The sequence below is a fragment of the Erpetoichthys calabaricus genome, chromosome 7 (genome assembly GCF_900747795.2).
Source record: "Erpetoichthys calabaricus chromosome 7, fErpCal1.3, whole genome shotgun sequence".
NCBI classification, from domain to species: Eukaryota; Metazoa; Chordata; class Cladistia; order Polypteriformes; family Polypteridae; genus Erpetoichthys; species Erpetoichthys calabaricus.
Window position 1 is genome coordinate 55,030,988 of NC_041400.2, and position 27,803 is coordinate 55,058,790.

At 37.7% G+C, this 27,803-nt stretch overlaps 1 protein-coding gene across 1 annotated transcript; it reads left to right on the forward strand.

Moving 5' to 3' along the window:
- Positions 1-333: 333 nt before the first annotated feature.
- Positions 334-24,348, forward strand: cetn3 (centrin 3). Its single transcript, XM_028804741.2, has 5 exons — positions 334-484; positions 7,264-7,399; positions 21,239-21,353; positions 22,004-22,195; positions 24,062-24,348. Exons 1-5 carry the CDS (start codon positions 468-470, stop codon positions 24,103-24,105), a joined length of 504 nt encoding a protein of 167 aa, XP_028660574.1. The 5' UTR covers positions 334-467; the 3' UTR covers positions 24,106-24,348.
- Positions 24,349-27,803: the final 3,455 nt, after the last annotated feature.

Genomic DNA, 27,803 nt, shown 5'->3' on the forward strand with positions numbered 1-27,803 from the left:
CTACTAATATAAATGTGGTTTCGAAATCAAATCATATATGGACCTATATTATCGCCATATTTTTCAAGACTCGTTGCTAAGTGCAACTGTAAAATATTAGCGAAAGGAACGTGATCACAAAAAAAAAATACACTTGAACAACGGATTACAGTTTATCAAATGAAGGAATCGCAAAGCATGCCGGGTAAAGCCGTTGCTGATCAACCTACCTCTACCGTAGTTTTGATGACAGACAGATGACTTTTCCATCCACACATACAGAAGAGTTATTAATCCCGCCCTCCAAATTGGAGGGTAACCAATAGAAAAGTAGAAGAGGTGGTCTGTCGCCTAGCTTTAGTTAAGCTTTCAGTTTTTTTCAGTTTATTGTTGTTGGAAGCACTCTACTGAGTGCATAGGTAGTTGTTGTTTGGTCAGTGTAGGTTTTGTTAAACTGTCATTGTGCGAGAAGATTATTGGTTAGGAAAATGAGTCTTTCATTAAGGTATTTTTTCATTTTTGTTCGTTTTCGTATGTGTTTAGATTTTATATTAAACGAGTGTGAGCAGATTAAAATCTTTTTCCCCCTAATCTTATGGATCAGATCATTTTAAAACAGATTCTTCGTCTTAGAGCTGAACAAGTAAAAAAAAGAAAACGCAATGTATTACGTTGTCTTTTGCCTTGACCCTGTGTTCGGATTCAGCGGGTTGGAAAATGGATGGATGGATGGATGTCAGTTGTGATTGTATTTAAAAGGACGAATTTGGATTCTTTACTGTGGCGAATGCATCAGTACTGGAAAGACATTTGCACGAATGCCTGTTTCTACTTAAGCAAAATACGTTTTCATGAAATTCCGATGACTGGTAATTATCTCGTTGTAATGAATGTATGTACGAAATGATTGATTAGAATCCCACACAGGATTTGTTTGATTCTTGGGAACTTTGCGGTTTCAGTAAGCTCTAGTTTCGCGAGAACTAAGTAACTGCAATAGGAGTGGGCAAAAACTGAACTGATGAATGGGCATTACTGTTGGTCGTGTCGTTTTTATCTACAAAGGAATATAGTTTAGTATTCAGTAATGGTTGTAGGTAATTGCTGTTAATATGGATATCGATTAGACGTATTAATTTTTGCATAGATTGTCGCACACATTTTTATACGTTTTAAGATTACATTTTTATATTTGCGGGTTCCCTGCTCCCAACCAGCTCCTCCTCCTGATAGTGAAGTTTTTGGAAATATTTTATTCTATTTGGAAATGATCCTTCTATTTTGTCATTGTGCAAATGGAAACAATATTTGATCTATTTGTCTTAAAATTATATATTAAGGATGTGTGTTCCTTTAACGTCTTTTTGAGAATAATGTTCTGGTAAATATGTGTTGGGTTCCCAAATATTTGTTTTTCAGTAAATGTAATTTTGGAGGCACATATTCGCAAGGTATGTAACAACGATTTTAGTTACAGCTCTTAATTGGCAGGTAGGTATAGCAATTTCTAATCTTGACCTACTTCCACCATCATGTAGCATCCAGCTGTGTATTTTCTAACCTTATCATCCAGTTGGGTATCACATGGAGCCATTCCCAGCAGCACTGGGTGCTTGGTGAAAACACAGCCCTGGTAGGACTCATGCAGGCCCAGTGCAGAGTGTAATAAAGTTAGCTAGACACACATTTGGGATGTAGAAGAGTGAATCGGCCCTTGTGAAGCATATGGAGAATGTACAGATACTTCACAGGAAGTGCAAGGACTGGGATTTGAATCCATGACTTTGGAGCGTGTGTGAAATTTTTATTGTTTTGTTTTAAAACTTGAAACATGAATTTATTGATTTATTAGCTTGCTGACAGCTTTTCATAAGGCAGTTGAAGTATGACTTTTGACAATGAAGAAGTTTGAAAATTGTGATTTGAAAATTAATAGGTATGTGAATAGGGCTGACAAATTCTAGATTTTTTTCAAACTTCTGTTCCTTGTTTTTGGTCAAATGATAATTGTATTTGGAGGGTAAATATTTACAAGGTTATAATGTATTTCCAATTTAAAAACCTTATAAAAAGTAAGTAAACTAGGGATCATTGGAGCACTTGAAGGAACTGTATTACGTACTTTGCCATAATGACAGCATTTTTTTTACAGTGTTGTTTTGGCCGGTAATTTCATTATGCTGATAAGGTTCTGAGACTTTCTAAGAACTGAATGATAATATACACTATATTTTTCTCTGATATTAGTGATTTTATTGTGGTGATCGTTTGGAAATAGGAACAATTGACATGCTTTTGTGGCTGAATTAATTTGTCGCAAAAAAAATTGCAGTTAATCTGTTTTGGGATTGCTGCTTTGTTTGTTTTGTACCACCATATCCGCAAACTGTCAACGTTAACAAATGGTTGTTTGGCATGTATTAATATAATATTCCATATACATGTGTAGTTTTAATAAAACATAACCCTATAATGCAAAAAAGTTGGTCCAGAAAATTGATGGATGGTATTTTTAACACTTGTCAATGCCCATCTTTCATGAGGGATTTATAAATTGACACCCTTAAACCAGCTCCCAGCCCTCTCGATATAGTACCACCACGCCTCTTAGTGGAAGACTTTGATGTTTTGGGCCCATCTTTACTAGCCATTATCAATGATTCTATAAGTGCGGGGGTTGTACCCTCATTTTTTAAACATGCTGTGGTCCGTCCCTGTCTAATAAAGGCAGAATTAGATCCTGGAGTTTTAGCCAATTTTCGCCCAATTTCCCAACTGCCATTTCTGGCTAAAATTCTAGAAAGAATTATTTAGAATCAATTGGTCGATCACCTTAACTCCAATAATTTATTTGAGATCTACCGATCTGGCTTTAGGTGTTTTCATGGTGTTGAAACAGCCCTCCTGAAAGTATTCAATGACATCTCTATTATTATGGACTCGGGTGACGCGGCAGTCCTTCTCCTCCTTGACCTGTCCGCTGCCTTTGACACTATTGACCATGAGATATTGCTGATGCGGCTTGAACATCTTGTGGGGCTTAAAGGGGCTGCTCTTAACTGGTTCCGGTCATATTTAACTGGTAGACACTTTTCAGTGACTTTAAATTCCTCTTTTTCGTCTACTGCTCCTCTTAAATATGGTGTTCCTCAGGGATCCATTTTGGGTCCTGTTTTATTCTCTATACAGTATACCTTCATCCTATTGGAGCTATTTTTAGGAAATTTAACATTGCTTTTCACTGCTGTGCTGATGACACACAGGTTTATATTCCTGTCTGCAACATCAGCTAAAGCCCAAATTGGTCTTGGACTTTTCGGCTCTTTCTCTGTCTTTTGCAAACCTCAAGTCCGCAATCTTGGTGTAATCTTTGAGAGTAACCTGTCTTTTGAGAAACAAGTAAATTCTGTAGTCAAGAGTTGCGTTTTCCAGCTTCGTCTATTAGTTAAGATCAAGCATTTTTTATCTTCTAGGGATCCTGAGAAAGCTATTCATGCTTTTATTTTTTCTCGCCTTGATTACTGCAACTCGCTGTATTCTGGGATTAGCAAATCCCTGATACACAGGTTACAGTTGGTCCAGAATGCTGCCGCTCGCTTTCTGGTTGGGGCAAGAAAGTATGATTCTGTTTCTCCTATTTTAGCTTCTTTACACTGGCTGCCTGTCAATTTTCGAATTGATTTTAAAATCTTGTTGCTAGTTTTTAAATCTTTACATGGGCTTGCTCCTGCCTGTTTATCCGAATTGTGTGTTTTACACCAGCCGTCCAGAGTTCTTAGATCTTCTGGTCAGTTGTCTCTTCTTGTCCCTCGTACCAAGTGTAAAACCAAGGGGGACAGGGCTTTTGCAGCTGCTGCTCCTCACATGTGGAACCCTTTACCTCATCATATAAAGGAGTCGTCTACAATTGAACTGTTTAAAACAAGATTAAAGACTCATTTCTATTCACTTGCATTCCGTGACCTTCAGTAATACTGATGGTTTCCTCATTGTGATTATATAACATCACTTCAATTTATTATTTTATTTTTATTTATGTTCATATATTTTTATTTCTATTTATGTTATTTATGTTATTTGTTTGTTTTTTCTTTTATTCTATTATTGTAAAGCACTTTGGCCACAGCATTCCTATGTTGTTTTAAATGTGCTATATAAATAAATTGACATTGACATTGACAAATAAAGATGTTCTTTTGGATATTTTCATTCCCTGGATATATTTAGTAGAAAATAATTTTAAACTGCCTTAATCCTTATAGTCTTTCAAAATAACACATTTTTCCTAGTTTTTGACTCCACTTATTGCTATTCTGCAAATCCGCCTTCATATCCAGAGGTCCTATCTTATCTGAATAGTTGTTTTTATAGTCCATGCTGTTGGACATATATGATTACTTATGACCCTCTTCTCTCATTTATAATATAACTGATAGAATTCTCCACCTGCTTATCTTTTCTCTTTTAATATAGTCCTTAAATAAAGCTCCCCACAACAAGCATTTCATTATTCTCTTATAACTACAACACATGGTGCCTTAGGGGTGCTGTCAGTTGACTCCTATGTATATTCAGTCTGTTACCTACAGTTCATTTTTAGTGCCACATCTTTCACTGGCTGTTCCTAGAATTTCATCATTACTTTGATTTGTGTTGTTTATAATTTCCTAAAATTCTTCTTAAGATTACAGCTTCCTTTAATGATTGTGCTACTTTCTTTTATAACTATGTTCACTTTACAAGCATTTTCTGCTGGTGGTGTGAAGGGTGCTGTACAAATTAAAGCATTCTGTTAAGAAGGTTTGATAACGAATTAGTGATTATCCGATTGCTGCTTAATATCCTGTCTAGTTTTATAAAAAATAGAAAGACTGAATAATGATATATGTCATTAGTAACAGAAACAGTCCCGTGGTTATGAAATAGCCCTTAGAATTAGGCATAAATAAAGAAAGCTTAACGTTTTTTAATACTGTATTCACTATGTATCCAGAAGTTCTGTGTATGGGTAACCGCATCAGTGTGTTGTCATATTAATAGTAGAAAATGACGAGTATTTTTTTTACTGCAGGAATGTGCCCTTATTCATTCTTTTAATTTCATTGAAACTGACAATTTTATAAGCAGTAAGCCGTGTAATTGTTATTTTGAAGTTTATTGTAAATGGCACTCTATATAGTAGTCAAAAGGTTGAACACAGTTGCTTGAATATATGGTTTTCAATATCTCATTTTTGATCTGCTTAAATAATTGAAATTTGTATCTCTACCAATTCTTAATGCATATGTTTTTTTTTTTAAAACAGAAATTATAAATTTAAAGAGTTATTTGAAATTCCCACTCCTCATTGCTTCCAAGCAAGTGTATTCATTTAGAACATTTGTGAAAATTAGAGTTGGGAATGTTTCACCACACCCATTATAACATGCTATTTACTTACAGTACTGTGTGTACTTCTTTAAAAATGTAACTTGTGGAAATTCTTTCCGTGTACCTCTTTAAAAGTTAATCTGTGAAGTTTCTTTCTGTGTCGATGTGTTTGAGCCAGTTAGTTGTGTTAGCTGTGACAAGGTACAAATAAATATACACTGGGTATAAATAGCTCTATTTGGTAGAAGGCCGTTATGTCTAATAGTTCATTATATAGCAATATCAGCATAATTTACCAAATAGATATGACAGTACATCATTACTGTAATAAATTAAAGGTAGTCAATCTGGAAAATTTCAGGAATGTTCAAAGTTTCTAGAAGTGTATTTCTAAATATCTTCAACTGCTATGAAGAAAACCAGCTTTCATGAGTACTGCCTCAGGAAAGGGAGATCAAGTGCCTACTACATAGGATAAGTTTATTTATTGTCATCAGTCTAAAAAAAATCTTAGATTAAACTGCACGTCAGATTATAGTCAATATAAATGCTTCACAGACTTCAGACAGCAGTGTTATCTTGACATTGACTGTTCAGAGAAAACTGTGTGAATTAGGCCTTCATGGTAGAAATGCTGCAATATAGTCGCTACTGGAGGAGGCTTGCTTGAGCCAGAAAATATAAGCAGTGGACATTAGGTGACTGGGGATCTGCCATTTGGACCAATGAATCTGAATTTGCTATAACCACTGGAGATTCAGACATCTTCTCTGCATGTGTGCTTCCAATTGTGAAATGGGAGGATTTATGGAGATGCTTTGCTGGTGGTATTGTAAGAGCATTTTTTAAGAATTGATGGCACACTCAACCAGAATGGCAAGCAGAATATCCTTTATTGTTTACCATTGGAAAGTACATGCAATCTTTTCCTTGTTTTCCAACTGCATGCACTTTCCAGTGAAAATGTAGTGATTAGAATATAGATGACAGTTTATGTACTTTTCAAGAAGCAATTTTTCTCAGAGGTCCATCTACGCTGTAACCACCTATTCTTAACCATCTGAATAAAGTTGAATCACCCGTATCCACTCACAAGTATTAAATTTAGTCATGTGCTGCAAAACTTTGAGTTAGTTTTTGTGACAAAGCAGATCTCTGCTGTCACATTTGATCTGTTCTGACCCAGCAGAAATGATTTGGGAAGAGTTGAACCAAGACAAATTGCTCAGCATGTGTGGGAATTCCTTTTAATCTGTTGGGAGAATCATCCCAGCTGGCAACCACATGAAACTGGTTTAGGAAATATCAAAAGTGTACAAAGCTGCTATCAAGGCACAGCATGGCTACTTTGAGAAATCAATAATATAAGCCAGTTTTCATTAGCTTAACACTTTTTGGTTCACTGCATTAATTCCATATGTTTTTATCTCATAGTTTTATAATTTGCTTAACACATTTTGGGTCAATGCATTAGGATTGATGTTTTAACTATTCTAAAAGGTAGATAATTGGGAATAAAATCCCATCTATGAGTAGACTTCTAGAACTTTTGACAGGTACTGTAAATATGAATAAATGACACAAGCTGAGAATAAATTTTATCATGGCACCAGATAGTGGTGACATGTTGAATGCTGGCTGAACATGCAGGTACACATTTCTTTGTATTCTGTATACATGATAATCTCAGAGTCACACAGAATGTACCCATAGAAACATGTTTAAGTTTTAAAAAGGAAATTAGACTACTATAAATTCAATTATTATATAGTGTAGAATTTACACTGTGAAAACCCCTCAATTTCAAATTATTTCTAAAGTCACGATTGTTATCCTCTCCATTGATTCTGAATAGTGACTGAATGTTTCTATGGAATATTTAGTTTGACTTGCACTTTTTTTATTCCTGTACAGGACAGATCTTGCAGTGGATAAGACAAAGAGGAAAAAAAGGAGAGAAGTGACAGAGGAGCAAAAGCAAGAAATAAAAGAAGCATTTGATCTCTTTGATAGTGATAAAGATAAAGAAATAGACTATCATGAGTTAAAGGTGGGTGCATTTCATAAACTGATTGATGTATGTTCAGCTAACATTTCTGTAGAACAGTTATATGAAAGTACTTGACATTACCCATTCATTTTTAACATCCTTCTCCACCTAATGGTTATGGGCTTTAGGAGTCTAATGGTTCACTAGTAAATTTGGCAACTCTTAGTGAAATTTTTGTTTACTGTTGCATTACCTATTAATAATTGATTGTTTGATCATAATATACAAGTGGATGTTTGCAAAAAAACAAAAGTTTAGTTTTACAGCTTCCCAGTAATGCTTTAAAATGAGAAACCTTGAAATTTAGTATTTGATGAAAGTGAAGACATGACATACCAGTATTACATTTCTCATGGAATGGATAATGCAGTTGTCATGATAGTACATATAGGAACAGAAAAATAAAAAAGAATTTAGTTACGAAATGGACTGAAACTTTTAAACTCCATCTTAATTATTATTAGTTTAGTTATTATAATATCTATTATTATTATTATTTATAAGAAAGTTGTTGTTTGTAAATCTAACATAAAATATTTACTACGTGGCCTTTAATTTTATTACTTGAAGAACTAGAGTTGTTTCTTTGCTAAGATTGCATCTTGCCAATGTTTGATGTACGAAAATCATATGAGCAGTACAGGTGACACTCTGCCAGAGTTGGAGGCACTGGGGAACACTTTAACTACTATAATTACCACTTAACATGTATCACAACTAATTAATGGAAGCAATTATTAAGGAAAAGATTGAGCAACATATGTCAAGAACAGGTGTATTAGTGAGTAGTCCGCATGGGCTTAGATGTGGGAGATTGTGTTTCACTAACTTGATGTAATTTTATGAGGAAACAACAAAAACATCAGAGAGGTGCACATGACATCGATCTTGATTTTGTCAGAAAACAGTTGATAATGTATTACATGAGAGGGTATTAATCAAACTGAAACAAGAGAGAGTTCAGTGCACAATGTATAGATGGGTCAAAAATTGGTTTAAACACCAAAGCAAGGGGTTGTGTTATGACAAACTTTTTCAGATTTAACTAATGCTGAAACTAAGTAATATCTTGATAAAAATATAAATATCAAGATGAGTAAGTTTATAGATGGAACTAAATTAAAGGTAATAGCGGACAAAGATGTTTTAGAATCATTACAAATGGACCTGCACAAATTCAGACTTGAGCAGACTTGTGTCAGATGAAATTGAATACAAATATAAAGCTTTACACACCAGCTTAAAATGCTAGATTTGAATGCTCAGAGGCTTCCGAAACTTTGAAACACACCCTAATTGCAAGGACTTAAAGTTGTAGTGGACTTATTACTGTCCACATCCAGATAGTGTACAAAATCAATTAAGAAGGCTAACTGGATGTTATGCTTGTGAGGTCTCATTTGGAGTTCTGTGTACAGTTTACATCATCTTATTATAAAGAAAACGAAGAGGTAGAAAGTGCAAATAAGAGCATCTAAACTTGCTTCTGGACTGTGGGGTGTGAGTTTTGAGGAAAAATTTAATAAGTTTAATCTTCAGTTTAGGCCCGTAGATACTAAGAGATGACAGGATCAAAGCTTTCATAATTTGAAGGGAATCTTCAACAGGAGCATTGGGACATAAATAGTTGATTAAAGGTAAATTTTGGACAAACATCAGAAGTTTATCTCCACCTGGAATATTGTAGATACATGGAGTAAGTTATGAGGTACTGTTAGGATTCTCCATATGCACAAATGTGACGATGCGGGTTCAACTCCACACATCTTCTTTACGGGAGCCCTGAACCCAACACCATCGGTAATGTCACCAAGATGAGCTGACATATGAGGACAATTCTCAAATGAAGCCAGGGGATATTTCCCAAAAATGCATAAGTGCTTTTATTAAAAGCAACAAAACAGTGTCCAATCAAAAAGTGCAGTGCATCAGTTTCAATAAATAAATCCATAAAAACAAGTGTCCAGTAGGGATAAAAACCATCAATAAAGAAATCCAAGGTTAAAATGCAGTCTCTCTCATCCCGATCTCGGCACACCTCCTTCTATCTTTCTCGCCGGCTCACTCATAACTCGCGTGGCCGGCAGAGACCCAACAGCCACGAGCTCCTTCGGCCAGCCTCCGTCTTGGCCTCCTCATGGACGTCACTGCCAGACCGTCCGAGGTCGGCTCTCCTCCCTTCATCCTTCGCGCTCCCGCAGTCCTCAGATCCTCCTCAGATCCCTCGGGAGGACACCTGCCTTGCTCACCCCACTCACTTGAACATTCAGTGGGGCGAACCAGCCCCTAGAGCGCCACAACCAAATGCTCTTTCATGGGGCCCCAGCCCATTCTGTCTCCTCTTTCTAGGGGGCCAGATCCTCCTGCTTAGACTGCCTTTCCCGTCCTTTAACCTCTATCATCTTCCACTTTTCCTCGATCGATCTATCCATGTATCCCTCTATACTTTCCCTCTTTCCTTGTGTCGACCCATATATATATATATATATATATATATATATATAATATATATATATATACCCCCCGCGCGCCTCCGTGGGCACAGCGCCTTAATCACACACCGCAGGAAGCCAATGAGGCAATCGAAAATGAACGCACCCACACATGCAGGTGCAACTCGCTCCAACTACCTCATTAACTCCCCGCGGTTATGCAATCGTGCCCATGGAGAATGACACAGCTATATGGATTTAAAACCTGGCCCTTTTTTTTCGAAGCTGTGGACCCGCTATACCACAACAAACTGACTTAATTGAAGAAAAAGTGGTAAAAATACACATTTGGTTCTGTACGTCCTGACTTAAATGCCGCATAATGTGGTGCTACAAGTATTTTACACGGATGAAACCCTAAGCAAAGTTGCTTGTCATACTTATCCAAGATGTATGAAAAGCAGAAAACCAGCAGAAAATCTGTACGTGTGATGCCTCCAGAATCTGAAACCCATATTCCACTATATTGCTGAAATATGTCATCTAAATACTTGTTTGTCTTAGGTGTTTTTGTTCAAACTACAAAATCGGGCCTTATCTAATATGACATAATCCAGAGCAAAAGTTACAGGACTGACAAATGTATGGTGTTATGTACCATTACTGAATTTTGTCAGTTTTTGAATGGAGACTGCTAAGGTACTTAATCTATTTCCATAGTTAAAAAAGACTTAATTGAAACTACTTTGGGTTAAGAGTTTTTCTCACAACATAAAATGCTCAATTCCATTTAATAAAATTCATAGGTGCAGGAATAGGCCAGTGTCTGTTCCTTTAGAACTGGGCAGATAGCTGGTAAACAGCCCTTAAGTGCCAGTCCATCCCAGGGCCCAGTTGCAAACATGTCCAAACTCCCATTCATACAGGACAAGTTTGAAATTACCAGTTAACTTAACACTAGAATTACCAGAGTCTACGAAAAAACTCGTAGATCCAGCCCACCTTAAAACCGTTCTCACCTCTCTTTTGTCTTCTAAATGTGCCGATTAAGACGAGCAGCGAGGAGCCGGCTATTTCATCCCCCACCGTCGCAGAATGTTCACTAAGTTTTCCCAGCTCATGCCTTGTTTGATTATCTGGGAGTGACTGAACTGCTGGAGTTTTAGAATGGAAATAATAGTTCGCTATTTGGAATACATGCATTTCATGCGTGTTCTGTTTCTACAGTAATCTGTGTAAACACATTTTTAAAACAGAAACATTTTCATATTTTAGTAATAAATGTTACAAAATGTAGGCATAAACTATAGAATCTGTGAAGCCTGAAGTCCAAACATCAAATAAACACTTTCACAAAAGGTTCAAGGATGATACAACAGGTTCCGTGGCTTAACGCTACGGTTTGCTGACTTGGGGCACAGCAGCTCTGCCCTGCTACAGAGACCTGAGTTCGATTCCCAGCTTTGGAGAAAGTGTTTTTTTTTTCCTCAAACGGACATTAAATTTATAAATTGGTATGCACTGTAAATCGTTAAGTTTAAAATGTCAGTCGTGGTTATTTCTGTTGATTTAATTCATGCTTTTTCAGCTTATTCAGCTTCTGATCTGACTCAAACAGCGCCAGTATAACTTCACAACCGATCTGACGCTGTTTGTTTTTCGGATAATATTGCATTACTTCGACAATGTTTTCTGTAGGGGTGCACGATTCAGAAAATCTAACGATTCGATTCGATTTCGATTCTTGGGCTCACGATTCGATTCAAAACTATTCTCGATTCAAAACGTTATGATTGTTTTTTATTTTCCATCAGTCTGATACAAAATACAGCCCTGAGATAACAGTTGAAGTCACATTACAAAAATATAAACTGTTGCAAATATAAACTGCAAACTTTCAACTTAAATTAAACAACTTATATTGACACTTTAAATAAAAGTAGATTAAATAAAACCAAATAAGAGCTGCTATAGTTGGTTGTAAAGTGCCATTATCAGAATAAATAAAAATGCTGCTACATTGGGCTGTAAAGTGCTGTAACAAGTGTAACATCCAAAATAATAATTAATTGTGAACATTTTCTTTTTACCTAAACCATTTCCATTTCAGCAGACAACAGTTTTTGAACTGTGACAACTACAGTCAAACTGACAACAGATCAGAATATATTAGATTAGATTCAGGTGTATGCGCACATTAGTGAGTTTAAAGTCCACCATCTGCTGGAATGTACATGTTCTTTTGTAGAAACAGAAGCTGGTCTACATGTTCTGGAGTGAGCATGCTCCGCTGTGCAGTTACTATGTCCCCAGCAGTTGAGAATACCCTCTCTGCTGCAACACTAGTACCAGGAATGCATAGGTAGCATTTAGCCAATTTTGCAAGGAGGGGAAAGACAGTCTCCTGAGACCTCCACCAAGTTAGGGGGTCTTCTGAGAGTGACAATGATGGAGTTTCCAAATACTTCTTCATCTCTTCCTCAGCTCTGGTGCCAGCGGATTTAGGAACATCTCTGACATTAGTGAAAGTCTTGCCTAGTAAATTCAGCAGGGAAGTTTTTCTTTTTTTGGGAACAGGGGGGCCTTCATCATCCAGCACTACATTTGGGATGTCTAGCTCCTCATTCTGCATTAATGCACCATAAAAGAAAACAAAAACGCAATCAACCAACCTTTGTCTTTCAATTAGAAATTCAGTGTTATTATTAATTATTGTATATACCATACATATATACCATATATATATATATATATATATATATATATATATATATATATATATATATATATATATATATATATATATATATGTATACAGTGATCCCTCGCTATATCGCGCTTCGCCTTTCGCAGCTTCACTCCATCGCGGATTTTATATGTAAGCATATTTAAATATATATCGCGGATTTTTCGCTGCTTCACGGGTTTCTGCGGACAATAGGTCTTTTAATTTCTGGTACATGCTTCCTCAGTTGGTTTGCCCAGTTGATTTCATACAAGGGACGCTATTGGCAGATGGCTGAGAAGCTATCCAGCTTACTTTCTCTCTCTCTCTCTCTCTTGCGCTGATGTAGGGGGGTGTGAGCAGGGGGGCTGTGTGCAGCTGCTTCCTGAAGGACATGCTGCACGGAGCTTCGCATACTTAAAAGCTCAAAGGGCACGTATTGATTTTTTTTATCTGTCTCTCTCTATCTCTCTCTCTCTCTCTCTCTTCCTGCTCCTGACAGAGGGGGTGTGAGCTGCCGCCTTCAACAGCTTTGTACCGGCGGTGCTTCGCATACTTAAAAGCCAAAAAGCCCTATTGATTTTTTTTTGACTTCTTGCTTTGCACTCCTTTGAAAAGGAAGATATGTTTGCATTCTTTTAATTGTGAGACGGAACTGTCATCTCTGTCTTGTCATGGAGCACAGTTTAAACTTTTGAAAAAGAGACAAATGTTTGTTTGCAGTGTTTGAATAACGTTCCTGTCTCTCTACAACCTCCTGTGTTTCTGCGCAAATCTGTGACCCAAGCATGACATTCTAAAAATAACCATATAAACATATGGTTTCTACTTCGCGGATTTTCCTATTTCGCGGGTGGCTCTGGAACGCAACCCCCGCGATGGAGGAGGGATTACTGTGTGTGTATATATATATATATATATATATATAAAACAAACTAAGCAATAACTAGATATTATTGTGGTACATTTAAAGTGCTACATGTCAATGGTAATTTCACAACCATACACACTGTGTGTGTGGTTTTGCTAATAGCATATTGTCATGCCACTGTCATGCAACTAGTGTTTTTCACTTTTACTATTAAAAAATATAATAAATTACCTCAAGTGTTGCCACTTCAGCAATCACCTTAGAGTGTATGTCCTTTTGCTCGTCCTGAGAGAGAAAGGGCAGTGTTTTGAACCTGGGGTCCAGGCTTGAAGATATGTGCAGCATATTTTTGTCTGTCACACTCGTATATCTCTTGGCCAGATCTTCGTGAATTGCCTGTTTGATTTCCCGGACGAGTGCTGTTTCACCACAGAATCCTGCTTTTGTTTCGTGAAGTAGCTGCGCATGTAGTGGGGCTATCACAGACACTGTCGGCGTGGCTTCTTTAGACATTATGTTTGTTGCCTCTTTTAATGGCTTGAGGGCTGCAGCAACTTCTTCTGCGTTGGCGACGTCGGTTTCGTCTAGTGTGCAGATGCCGGCTCCACATTTTCTTACTTCAGCAGAGAGAAGCGCAGCGCAAATGGCTGGTTGTTGCTCCAGGAATCTATCGATCATGTCGAATGCACTATTCCATCGTGTAGCCACGTCCGTTGTCAACTTGTGCGGTGCCAGCTCCAGAAGTTTCTGTTTCTGTTTCAAGACATGATTTGCGGTGGCACTGCGATGAAAAAATCCGGTAATTCTCCGAATTTTCCCCAGCAGACGTGAAACAGACGGCAGCTTCAGAGCTCTCTGTGCTGCGAGGTTGATGGTATGTGCGAAACATTTAACGTGTTGAAAGTTTCCCAGCTGTGCAGCAGCTAGCATGTTAGCAGCGTTATCGGTAACAATTACCAGGTCAGTGGTTGTGAGCTGCCATTCCTGTGCGACAGACTGAATGTTCTCCTTTATATGTGCGGCTGTGTGGCTTTCATTTATTGCTGTAGTTTGTAAAACTCGTGACTCAAGCTCCCAGTTGTCTGTAATATAGTGAGCGGTAAAGGTTACATACGACTGGACTGCCCTTGATGTCCATGCATCGCATGTTAAGGCTACTCTTGTTGCTTTCTTCAACGCTTCTGCTACTTTTTTCTTTGTCTCTTCGTATAACAGAGGTATCGCTTTTTCAGCAAAAAGCTGACGGCTTGGTATAGCGTAACTAGGTTCAACTGTTTTCAGCATGTACCGAAAGCCTTCATTTTCAACAACGCTGTAGGGACGCAGATCTTTGGAAATAAAACAGGCTATGGATTGAGTTATTTTCTTCGCCCGTTCAGAGTTGGTTGGAAGTTTGCAACATTGATGCAGAGTGTGTTGGTCTCCTGGAATGTTTCTTACTTTTGGCTGAACTTCGTTTGCATCCTCTGGATGATGACGTGCCATGTGAGTCCTGAGGTTTGTAGTGTTTCCAAAATATTTGATTTTAGCTTTACAAAGCTTGCATATGACGTGAGTTTTATCAAGCTCTTTCTTGCCATCGATGTTGTAGAATCCAAAATGTGCCCAAACGTCTGCCTTAAATGAGGACGGGGCAGGTTGAATATTCTTTTCCACTGCGTTTTCCATGGCTCGTCTATCGAATGCTTGCGCGAGCGCGCACTCACTTTCTTCTTACTCACACCAAGGATTACTATCTGAGCAGAAACTGGCATAGCGCCATCTATAGGATTGACAAACTCCTATCCGGAAAAATAGTTAAACTCGCGCCGTTATAAAATGGGAAATATGAATCGATTTTGTGTCCTGTATGAATCAATTTTGAATCGGTAGAGATAAAATTGCGATTCTTTCGCGAATCGATTTTTTTGCACACCCCTAGTTTTCTGATTGGTACTATTTGCGTCATAAAATGATTTCTTCAGAACGTCACATATATTTATTTGTCTCTTTCTTTTTTTTAAAATATGCAGGTGGCCAGTTGCTGCGTGCTACAACGCATGTTCTTGCTCACACTGAGTAAGACAGCGCTATATGCAATCATCAGATTCAAATGTTAACAGTTATATAGCACGGAATGGAAATCAGCAGTTCTTAGCATTCCACCACGCAAGCTGTCATATCAACCGCCTACTGTAACTTTCTTTCTTTTTGCTTCGGTTATAGTCTTGAATAAAATAAGCACTTGTTTTGTTATACTTTTTCATCAACATATGTTCCTGTGTTTGAGATACATGGGCATGCTCAAAAAATACACGTATAATGCCACGAAAAGTGCATGCAGACACTTCAGTTCGCAAGCATTGGTACGACAATGCAGTCACAAGTACACTGCAGAGCTATAGTGCGTCTTTATGTGAAAACAGCAGTGTCAGATGGGGAGTGTCTGATGATTGCATATAGCGCTGAAGTTACTACTCTTTACTATGCTTTCCTCTGCATGTCCTGGAGTACAAAAGAAACAGCATAAAGCAACACGTGGGGACTGGCAATATTGGGGGGAAAAAAACACGCGGTCGTATGTATTGTGATACACTGCAGAGCTATAGCGCGTCTTTATGTGAAAACAGCAGTGTCAGATGGTGGAGGGGGGTAGGGAAAGATCGTGAACGCGACAGAGACAATGAAAAGTGAATTAAAAAAAAAAAAAAAACAAAGCTAACCTTTACAAATATCATATATTACACCGGCTGTTACAGACTGAAATCAAATGTATCTTTTTATTCTAAAATAGTGAAAATAAGAACACTTCACTTCTCAAAAGGGAGTTATGCAGAATCGAACTCATGACCTTCTGATTCCTAGTCAGCGACTGATACTGTTGCGCCACGGAAACAGTGATAGCTAATGAGTGTCAATGTCGCACACTAAGGCGGCTTTTTTTGGCGGTGGCTTTTTTTTTTTTTGTACCTTTTGTGAAAGTGTTTCTTTGATATTTGGACTTCAGACTTCATACATTATATAGTTTACTAGCAAAATAACCGCGCTTCGCAGCGGAGAAGTAGTGTGTTAAAGAGGTTATGTAAACATATATATGCATATCTACATATACACATCTACATATACATATATATAGTGCGTTGTAACACGGGCTGTGATTGTTACATGGGAGGTAGACGACAAATCACAGCTTCCCGCTTTCTAATCGGGCCTGTGATTGGTGCTTTGACTGATGCCCAGATCCCACAGTATCTCCCCTTAGGAGAGGCGTTAGGCAAGTGTAATTGAATAGCGGTGCTGCAAGTTTAGCTTTACACCTGTTTTTAAGGCTTATTGACTGAAAGGGGCTTTCATGAAAAAAGTTAGGGCTTTGCTACAGGATACACCCTCCACAAGTTAAGGAAGTAAAAATAAAGGTATATATTTCTGTTTTATTTAAACCTTTTAAGTTTGTATGCGGGCGGTATGGTGGCGCAGTGAAAGGTGCCAGTAAGGAGACCCGGGTTCGCTTCCCTGCGTGGAGTTTGAATGTTCTCCCCGTGTCTATCTGGGTTTCCTCTGGGTACTCCGGTTTCCTCCCACAGTCCAAAGACATGCAGGTTAGGTGCATTGGCAATTCTAAATTGTCCCTGGTGTGTGGGTGTGTGCGCCCTGCGGTGGGCTGGCACCTTGCCCGGGGTTTGTTTCCTGCCTTGTGCCCTGTGTTGGCAGGGATTGGCTCCTGTATTTAGGATATAGCGGGTTGGATAATGGATGGATGGACATTTTGTATGCATAGCCCCATTTGCCCGTTTTCGTTTTTTTTCTTTCTTCAGTAATATTTCAGCAAACCCGGTCAGTTCAAATCCTGGTACTGACACCACTGTGTGACCCTGATGAAGTCACTTCACCTGCCTGTGCTGCAAAAAACAAAAGTAATGTAACAAATTGTACCTCAGATGTTGCAAGTTGCTGGGATAAAGGCATAAGTCAAATAGATAAATATGTATTATACACATAGGAACTATTCATTTATTTACAGTTAAGTCATCTGCAGCAAACCTTTATAAATGAGGGTTTCTCCTTTTTAGATAGTGCAAACTGTTTCTTCTTCATTGAGGTTTTCTGTTGGAGAGCTTTTTTCATTTCATTGAAAACTAAAGCAGCAGCTGCCAAAGTATGTAGCTTTCTTATTAATTTTTCAACATTGTGTAAAATAACTTTATAAAGTAACATAAAAGGTTTAAATACTGGTTATCCTTTTACACTAAAATATTACTAAAGAGATACCAAAAAAGTAAAATGCATATGTTGTTTTTCTTTAAGGAGATTAAATATTACTGAAGAAAGAAAAAAAAAAAAAACTAAAACAGCCAAATGTGGCTATGCATACAAACTTAAAAGGTTTAAATAAAACAGAAATATATACCTTTTAATTTTACTTCCTTAACTTGTGGAGGGTGTATCCTGTAGCAAAGCCCTAACTTTTTTCGTGAAAGCCCGTTTCAGTCAATAAGTCTTAAAAACAGGTGTAAAGATATTGACAATAAGCTACGCAAACCCACCAAGACATGGAATCGTTTAAATCAAGGCGCGAGTCGAAAAACACCATCCCATACTATTAGTTAACGATTAACACATTTCTATATGTATTGTAAGCATACAATACAACTGATAATATGTTGCGCTTATTTTTCTGGTGTCCGGATATTTTTGCGCGTTTAACGGCTGAAATCCAACGTGGTTTGTGCCCTTCAGAATGAAAACAGTTTGCATTTACCTTTTTAATAAAAGGCGAGCTTTTAAGCCTGAGAAATCACCCTGTAAATGCACACGTTTAATTGCACATGTGTTAATATGTATGCTTACACACTGTTTCTTCTTCATTGAGGTTTTCTCTAGTATGTAGATCGAGGTAATTACATTCATGGTATTCGTAGTCTGAATCACAATCTGATTGTATGGGTGGTTACTTACCAGGTAACGCTTATGGTTGGCCAGCAAGTCAGCTAACATCAGCCACGGTGCCTTCAGTTGTGAGAAGCAGATCATAGAATGGTTGAAAATAGTTTACTGTCAAATAATGCAAAGAGTACGCGACACGTGTTTCGCCCTAATTCTTGGCTCATCAGGCGTAAGGCAAGTGTCATTGAATAGCGGTGCATGATTGAATAGCGGCGCTGCAAGATTAGTTTCTTTTCAATAAAGTCAGGCGTTAGGCAAGTGTCATTGAATAGCGGCGCGTCATTGAAGAGCGGCGCTGCAAGTTTAGTTTCTTTTCAATAAAGTTAGGCGTTAGGCAAGTGTCATTGAATAGCGGCGGCGCTGCAAGTTTAGTTTCTTTTCAATAAAGTCAGGCTCGCTTTGCAGCGGCGAAGTTCTGCTTTTACATTTTTATTAAGAAAAGAAAACCTTTTTAAACTGAGGGAAAATATACCAATAACAATTTAAGGATCTGTTTTTTTGTGAAGCTGCCTTTACACAGCCTGTCCGCTGTTTTATAAACGAACGCCATATAAGGCCGTCCTTTCTCCTTCACAGTCAGATTACGTGTGAGGCGTGATGACGCGATACGCAACCCTGCCTCCCACGGCCAGCGAGCTGCCGTCCATTACTGTATATGGACAAAAAAGAGGTTCCAGTTATAACCATTACGCTTTGAATTTTGAAATGAAACCTGCCTAACTTTTGTAAGTAAGCTGTAAGGAATGAGCCTGCCAAATTTCAGCCTTCCACCTACATGGGAAGTTGGAGAATCAGTGATGAGTGAGTGAGTCAGTCAGTCAGTCAGTGAGGGCTGCCTTTTATTAGTATAGATGCCTACATTTTGTCATTTGCTACTAGAATATAAAAACGTTTCTGTTTTAACAATGTGTTTACACAGATTACTGTAGAAATGCAACACATATGAAATGCGTGTGTTCCAAATAACAATCTATTATTTCCACTCTAAAACTCCACTTCACTCCCAATAATCAATCAAGGCATGAGCTGGGAGAAGTTCACTTACGTTCTAAGTCGTTGGGGGGATGGAATAGCCGGCTGCTGGCAGCTTGTCTTTATCAGTACATTTAGATGACAAAAGACGCTGGCGGAGAGGTGAGAACGGTTTTAAGAAGCGATTTAAGGTGGGCCGGATCTACGAGTATTTTCGTAGGCTCTGGTAATTCTAGTGTTAAAGAGCACTGAAGTAACCAGAGAAAAACCTTTGCAGATTTAAAATTAATATCATGCACATCTAGGTATAGCATTTGAAGCTGGGATAGTAGAACCCATGAGGTAGCAGCAGTGTCGTCCAGTATGTGTTTATATTTTGATCAGAGGTATTAATTTAAATTCCATTTAACTAAGGATAGCACCTTTTCTAATTAACACATTTCTAATTCAAGTTTTGGCCAACAAATGGAACATTTAATAATCGAAAAGGTAATGTAGATTGTGATGACTTTTTTGATGCGATTTTTCCATTCTTTTGAGAAGTATGGGAATTGGTGTGTACATTTTAAGGTGAAGCCATAGGCCAAGGAAGTGACTTTTTTTTTCTTTCTTTCTCCCTCCACTGAAATTGTTTTCTTTTCTCCTTTTCACTCTTGAGAGCTGAGAAATAAACATTTGCTTTAGGTACTGCACTTTTGAGATAAATTGAATGCAACTTTATGCCGAACAGTTTTTGATTGGATTATCACATACTTGCTAAAATATTTAAAAAATGTTCCTTTACTTTTATTGTTTCTGAATGGCAGAACAAGTAAACAGTTCAATCTTGCTTGCTTTTCTAGCTGAATGATTTAATTTGAATAAGCATTGTGATGAGTCAACAAAGGGGAATGACTTGTGCTTCCAGAATCTGAGTAGGTAGTTGCGTAATTCATCCATCCATCAATACTCCAAATTCAGTACTGACTCTGGGAAGCCGCTGGGTTTGTACACGCTGTACCTCAGGCTTAGTTTTCAGGTCGTAGCCATACGGGCTCGTTTTTGTATTACTAATTGTTGAGCTATTTCTTTTTGGAGCCGTGACTCCTTTGCCTCTGCTATTGCAGAATCGCGTTGTGGGCGCCTTCGTTCATTGTGTCTATCCATACGGGCTTGTTTTTGTAATTCTGTTAGTTGAGCTCTTTCATTGTGGAGCTGTGACTTCTTTGCATCTGGTGTTTTTGAAGCGCGTTGTACGAGCCTCCGTTTATTGTTTTTATCTATGCGGTCTCGTCTTTGTTGTTTGTCGTTAGGTAGATGTTGTTTACTGTTAGGAATCATAATTCAACTTACTTTTAATACTGAATTACCGTCATGTGATCCAAATATGCTACACTGACTGCTGGCACAGTGGGTTCGAGCAAGTTTAGTTTACAGGTTGTGTTGTTTGGGCGCCACCTACTGACTCTGGGAAGCAGCTGGGTCTGACTCTGGGGCGCCGAGGCGCTGTGCGCATGCGCCTCGGTGCGTCCGCCGTCCGTGCATAAATTAAACTGTCGTTTAGTAATATAGATGATTTAATTTGAATAAGCATTGTGATGAGTCAACAAAGGAGAATGACTTGTGCTTCCAGAATCTGAGTAGGTAGTTGCGTAATTCATCCATCCATCAATACTCCAAATTCAGTTTATTTTGAGCAGGGTCATATGGAAGCTGCAAGCATAGGAGTAAGTCGGGAACAATCCCTGGAAAGGGGACTAGTCGATTGCAGGTTGAAAACACACACACATTCACACACACATACAGTACATACATATACATACTAGGGCCAGTTTTTATCATTTTTTTATGTTAAATGTCATATCTGTTAAAGAGCCATGCATTTGCCCAAAACAGGTGGTTTCATGAAGTATTAACACTAGTGCTTATTACTGTAGGTTGCAATGAGGGCTTTGGGCTTTGATGTAAAGAAAGCTGATGTGCTGAAGATCCTAAAAGACTATGATCGTGAAGGAACTGGCAAAATTTCATTTGAAGATTTCAGTGAAGTTGGTAAATATATCTTGTATATTTTAAATATGAATAAAACAATTAAAAGCAATAAACCAAATTTAAAATTTACTTTCCCAAGGATCCTTCCCATACTTCCTCTTATGTGTGTTCTTGCCAATGAGCTCAATCTGGAATGATTCTTTACAGTATATTTCCTTGATAACAAGGTTTAGAAGCTTTTTTGTGTTTTATATAGATTAGCAGGTACACATTCTTTCCTGTTATTCTCTCAGTCATGGACTGATGCTGTATGTGTGTGTGTATTCGTTATGTTGTTGTATCTCATTTGCCATGTTATATTGTATCTCCGCAGTAGAAGAGGTTTTGGTGTGGGGGTAATCAATCATTAATTATCAAGCATAGTCATAGGATTGCTGATTTAAGAATGTGTCCACCTCCGAAATAAATGTTTTGTTTCTGCTTTTGAAATCTAATTTAAGATGCATATAAAACTGCACTACTTGTGCATTTTTAAAATAACACATTTCTAATTTCTATGTGAAAGACTTGGTTCTATATTGAGTTTTAGTACCTTCTTTGTATTTCTTTTCCTTTTATTCAGCCCTGCTAAGTCACTCTGTTATTAAAGACCGTCTTTCTAACTTTGTCAGTGGCTATGTATTGATTTTTTTTTTACTGTGATATAATAGTAACAGACTGGATGCTGGATAGAGATCCACAAGAGGAAATGTTGAAGGCATTTAAACTTTTTGATGATGATGACTCGGGAAAGATCAGCTTAAGAAATCTACGGCGTGTTGCTAGAGAACTTGGGGAAAATATGACCGATGAAGAGCTTCGGGCTATGATAGATGAATTTGATAAAGATGGAGATGGAGAGAGTAAGTGTATACTATATATTTATACAGTCAAAAAGATGAATTTAAACTTACAAGGGGGGTAATATTTTAAAAGGATAATGTACCTTGCTAATTGACATTTAATAACTTCAGAATCAGATTTGTTCTTTATTTCGCCTTGTACAAGTTCTTTCGCCTTATACAATTTCATGTATTAGGAAATTGTTAGTTTTCGCATACCCCTTGGGTTCAGAGCGCAGGGTCAGCCATTGTACAGCGCCCCTGGAGCAATTACAGGTTAAGGGTCTTGCTGAAAGGCCCAGCAGAGTAGGATCTCTTTTTGGCAGTGATGGGGATTTGAACCAGCAACCTTCTGGATACCAGCACAGATCCTTATCCTCAGAGCCACCATGTGGTAAAGTAGCTGTTTTTGTAGAATCATAATGCACATAGCAAAGACTATTATCAAGAATTGTATGTACAGTAGTTGAAAACTCACAAGATAGGTTATTTTTCCTTATAAATGTATTTTTCATCCTTAGCATAAATTTAAAATGTTGTTCTCCTGTTTTGAGATTCACATCACTGTTCAATACTGTAGCAATATTTAAAAATCATATTTGTTATGTTTATTTGCCGGTTTGTGTGTAAATTGAATGGATTATATTTTGGCTTGGAATGGAGAAAGAAGCAATCCATCCATCCATTTTCCAACCCGCTGAATCCAAACACAGGGTCACGGGGGTCTGCTGGAGCCAAGCCCAGCCAACACAAGGCAGGAACCAATCCTGGGCAGGGTGCCAACCCACCGCAGGACACACACCAAGCACACACTAGGGCCAATTTAGAATCACCAATCCACCTAACCTGCATGTCTTTGGACTGTGGGAGGAAACCGGAGCGCCCGGAGGAAACCCACGCAGACACGGGGAGAACATGCAAACTCCACGCAGGGAGGACCCGGGAATCGAACCCAGGTCCCCAGGTCTCCCAACTGCGAGGCAGCAGCGCTACCCACTGCGCCACCGTGCCACCCATGAAAGAAGCAATTGTTATTTTTTTATTTTAGGAGTGACATAGAAAAGCTAGATAGTGTGTGTTTTTGTTGTTCCAGGACTGAAAGCCAAAATGACTAAATTACACACTATACAAATTCAGAACATTTTTCTTTTGATTCTTTTTAAACTGATGAATTGATATGTTAATTTGCAATATATGCATTTACCACAAGATGGCACCAACTGGTAGTTTAAGTTTTTTGTTTTTTTTGTTACTTAACAAGATTTATACAATTTTTTTTTTTTTATTATTTTTTTATTTTTTTTATTTTGAGATTTCATAACTGAAATAACTTTCAGCATTGATAGGTTTTATTTGTTTTTTCATATTTATCAATGAGAGGCAGTATTTTTTCATATTCACCAAGTGTTAATTTAACTTTAGGAAGTTTAGTTATCAATTTTTTGGTGGCTGCTGGCTTGAAAAAGGTATTCTTGTGATGTACAGAGTAATCGTGCAGTGGATGATGCTTTCTATGGCAGAGAAATAAGCAAAAGTGGGCAAAGAAAAATCAAATTTACAGTTTCTGATTGATCCAAAATTATTCATTAATTGTGTATGCAACTTGTGAGTTATAGGATTGATTCAGGACCGAGATGTTGATTCTTTGAAGTATCAGTTTCACAAACCTTTATCAAAGTTTTGTGCCCCCTTCATAACTGTGATTTAAATATATAACATATTATTGTTAGGTAGCCCCACACTCTGTTTTTTTCTTATAATTAGGGCTTTTATGTATGTATTTGTCTGTTTAACTTTATGCATTTGTGTATATTTTTACTAATTTTTTGCATTGCTGTGATTTTGTGTGACTCATGTCATTTATTTTTTTGTATTGATTTCTTTCAGTTAACCAAGAGGAGTTCATTTCCATTATGACTGGAGATACCTAGTGGACAAAAAGACATACACTTATGTATATTTATTTGATTCTTAATTATTTGTCTTTTGTTGCTGAAATGTGATTTTTAAATCTAGTTGTGTCTAAAGTTTGTTATGGTTCCAGAAAAGAGGGAACAAAGAAACTTCAAGCATTTTAGTGTGAAGTATAAAACAATGTAATGTTGCTTTTGTAACCTGCAACTGTTATCTTGCATCAAGAATAAGCCAGATATTTAAAGTATTACATTTAAAGACTGTTATCTTTACTTGAAGTTTTTTTTTGACTGCATTTAAACATCCATACATTTTCAAGATGATAAATTCCTGCAATTTCAGCACACATTTGTGAGGTGTAAGAAAATAGTAATTTGTAAATTGTTTCAATTGTATGTATTCTTAACATGTTAAGCAGTTTACTTTTAGAAAAGTTTTAGGAGAGTGATTTGGACATTTTTTTTTTATTATTACATCCAAGCATTTTTGTATTTTTATAGTTGGTGTGAATTATTTATGAATGTACAAAGGTGCAACATAATAAAATAAATTTCAGGCTTTTTCCCTCCTCTTATTATTGAAAACCCATAATGTTGTTATAAATTGTTAAATGCTAAAAGAAATCTCTTTAAAAAACGGTCTACCCACTACTTATTCAACCAATTTCTTCAGTTTCCTACTATGTTTTTTTAGGTTCCTTCTTTGTTAATTTGTATTTTTAAATCTTGTGAAAATCTTGTGATCTGGATTGTATATAAAAACTTTGTTTGACAGTTTACCTAATTTGTTACAGAATTTACTCGACCTTTTAATTTGTCTCTTTGGTTATAAATGCCCAATAGAAAACTCGAAAAGGACTGAAAATCATAACTAAGTCCGGGATTGTGTGCCAGCAACCTAGTGTTGTTTCTGATGATTGTGTTCATTTTTTACATTTGTGCCTTAATATCTGAAAGGCTGCAACATGCCTGAAGTATTATTTTAGTTAAGTAAAACTGAAGTACAGGCTCTGTTTTGGTTTACTGCTATTTTCCATTTTTTTCTTTTTCCACTGTGTTTAAAAGTTCTCAAGTAAGACTACTAAATAGGTTGCCTTAAAATCTGAAACTGCAAAATGATAAAATGATGAAAGTCATTATAGTTTGTGGTGTCACGGATTGTAATAGTAGCCACCAACATTTGTCAGAGGTCTAAAGTTAACAGATTATGTGGCTAATTTTTGGCTGTGAAGAAAAAATATTCTCCACTTCACTCCTCCTGTAAGGTAACATAACCAAAACTCTTTACTTTTAAAAATGTACCTTGAGGAAAGAAGAATTAGAAATTCATCATTGAAGGCTAACCTTTTGTCAGCAGAGAAGCCAAAGGTGGTTGAGCAGTCAAAGTACTATAGAGGATGGTAAATCATATGTACTAGTGACTCTCAGAAGAGTAAGATCATCATCATCATCTTCTTCTTCTTTCGGCTTCTCCCATTAGGGGTTGCCACAGCGGATCATCTTCTTCCATATCTTTCTGTCCTCTGCATCTTGCTCTGTTGTACCCATTACCTGCATGTCCTCTCTCACCACATCCATAAACCTTCTCTTAGGCCTTCCTCTTTTTCTCTTGCCTGGCAGCTCTATTCTTAGCATCCTTCTCCTAATATACTCCGCATCCCTCCTGTGCACATATCCAAACCAGCGCAATCTCGCCTCTCTGACTTTGTCTCCCAACCGTCCAACTTGAGCTGACCCTCTAATGTACTCATTCCTAATCCTGTCCATCCTCGTCACACCCAATGCAAATCTAAGCATCTTTAACTCTGCTACCTCCAGCTCTGTCTCCTGCTTTCTGGTCAGTGCCACCGTCTCCAACCCATATAACATAGTAGGTCTCACTACCGTCCTGTAGACTTTCCCTTTCACTCTTGCTGATACCCGTCTGTCACAGATTACTCCTGACCCATTCCACCCTGCCTGAACTCTCTTTTTCACCTCTCTTCCACAATCCCTGTAACTCTGTACTGTTGATCCCAAGTATTTTTAAACTCATCCACCTTCGCCAACTCTACTTCCTGCATCCTCCCCATTCCACTGACCTCCATCTCATTTACACACATTCTGTCTTGTTCCTACTGACCTTCATTCCTCTCCTCTCTAGAGCATATCTCCACCTCTCCAGGGTCTCCTCAACCTGCTCCCGACTATCGCTACAGATCACAATGTCATCAGCAAACATCATAGTCCACGGGGACTCCTGTCTAATCTCATCTGTCAACCAGTCCATCAACATTGCAAATAAGAAAGGGCTCAGAGCCGAACCCTGACACTAAAAATAAGTGTGAACAACTAGTTATTTTGCTGACATATATAATCTGCTTTGCTTTGTGGATCATAGTGCTGCTTCTGTGAAGTTGGTCATTTAACACTAGAATTACCAGAGTCTACGAAAAAACTTGTAGATTCGGCCCACCTTAAATCGCTTCTTAAATCCGTTCACACCTCTCCGCCAGCGTCTTTTGTCCTCTAAATGTGCTGATAAAAGACAAGCTGCCAGCAGCCGGCTATTCCATCCCCCCTCCGACTTAGAACGTGAACGCACTTTTCCCAGCTCATGCCTTGATTGATTGTCTGGGAGTGAACTGGAGTTTTAGAGTTGAAATAATACGATCGTTATTTGGAACACACGCATTCCATGTGTGTACCGTTTCTACAGTAATCTGTGTAAACACATTGTTAAAACAGAAACCTTTTCATATTTTAGTAATAAATGTTACAAAATGTAGGCATAAACTATAAAATGTGTAAAGCCTGAGTTCCTAAGATCAAATAAACACTTCCACAAAAGCTTCAAAGATGATACAACAGCTTCCGTGGCGTAGCGCGCTAAGATTTGCCTCTCAGAGTGAGTAGCTTTTCTCTGCCTCACAAACATGAGTTCAATTCCCCGCTGGGGATACAGTGTTACTTCTTTTTTTTCTTTTTAACCTCAGACGGACATAAAATTTTTAAATTGGTATGCACTGTCAGTTAATGAGATCGTTATATTTTCATGTGGGATGCTCCTTTTAAAATATTTTTTTAACAATTGAGACTGCAATTAACATGAACAAATCAACATGTGCGTTGTTCCTGCAGCACTGAATAAGCTCATGCGCTCAAACATCACCCCTCCCCCCGATCTGTCCTTATAAGGACAGTTGGTCATGTTAATTGCAGTCTCAATTGTTAAAAAAATATTTTAAAAGGAGCATCCCACATGAAAATATAACGATCTCATTAACTGTGACAGTGCATACCAATTTACAAATTTTATGTCCGTTTGAGGTTAAAAAGAAAAAAAAGAAGTAACATTTTATCCCCAGCGGGGAATTGAACTCATGTTTGTGAGGCAGAGAAAAGCTACTCACTCTGAGAGGCAAATCTTAGCGCGCTACACCACGGAAGCTGTTGTATCATCTTTGAAGCTTTTGTGGAAGTGTTTATTTGATCTTAGGAACTCGGGCTTTATACATTCTATAGTTTATGCCTACATTTTGTAACATTTATTACTAAAATATGAAAAGGTTTCTGTTTTAACAATGTGTTTACACAGATTACTGTAGAAACGGTACACACATGGAATGCGTGTGTTCCAAATAACGATCGTATTATTTCAACTCTAAAACTCCAGTTCACTCCCAGACAATCAATCAAGGCATGAGCTGGGAAAAGTGCGTTCACGTTCTAAGTCG

What these genes read in the sequence shown, in the direction of transcription:
- cetn3 (XM_028804741.2), top strand. An exon ending in TAGACTATCATGAGTTAAAG is followed by an intron (nt 7,400 to 21,238) that starts GTGGGTGCATTT and finishes TTATTACTGTAG; the next exon opens with GTTGCAATGAGGGCTTTGGG. An exon ending in TAAAGATGGAGATGGAGAGA is followed by an intron (nt 22,196 to 24,061) that starts GTAAGTGTATAC and finishes GATTTCTTTCAG; the next exon opens with TTAACCAAGAGGAGTTCATT.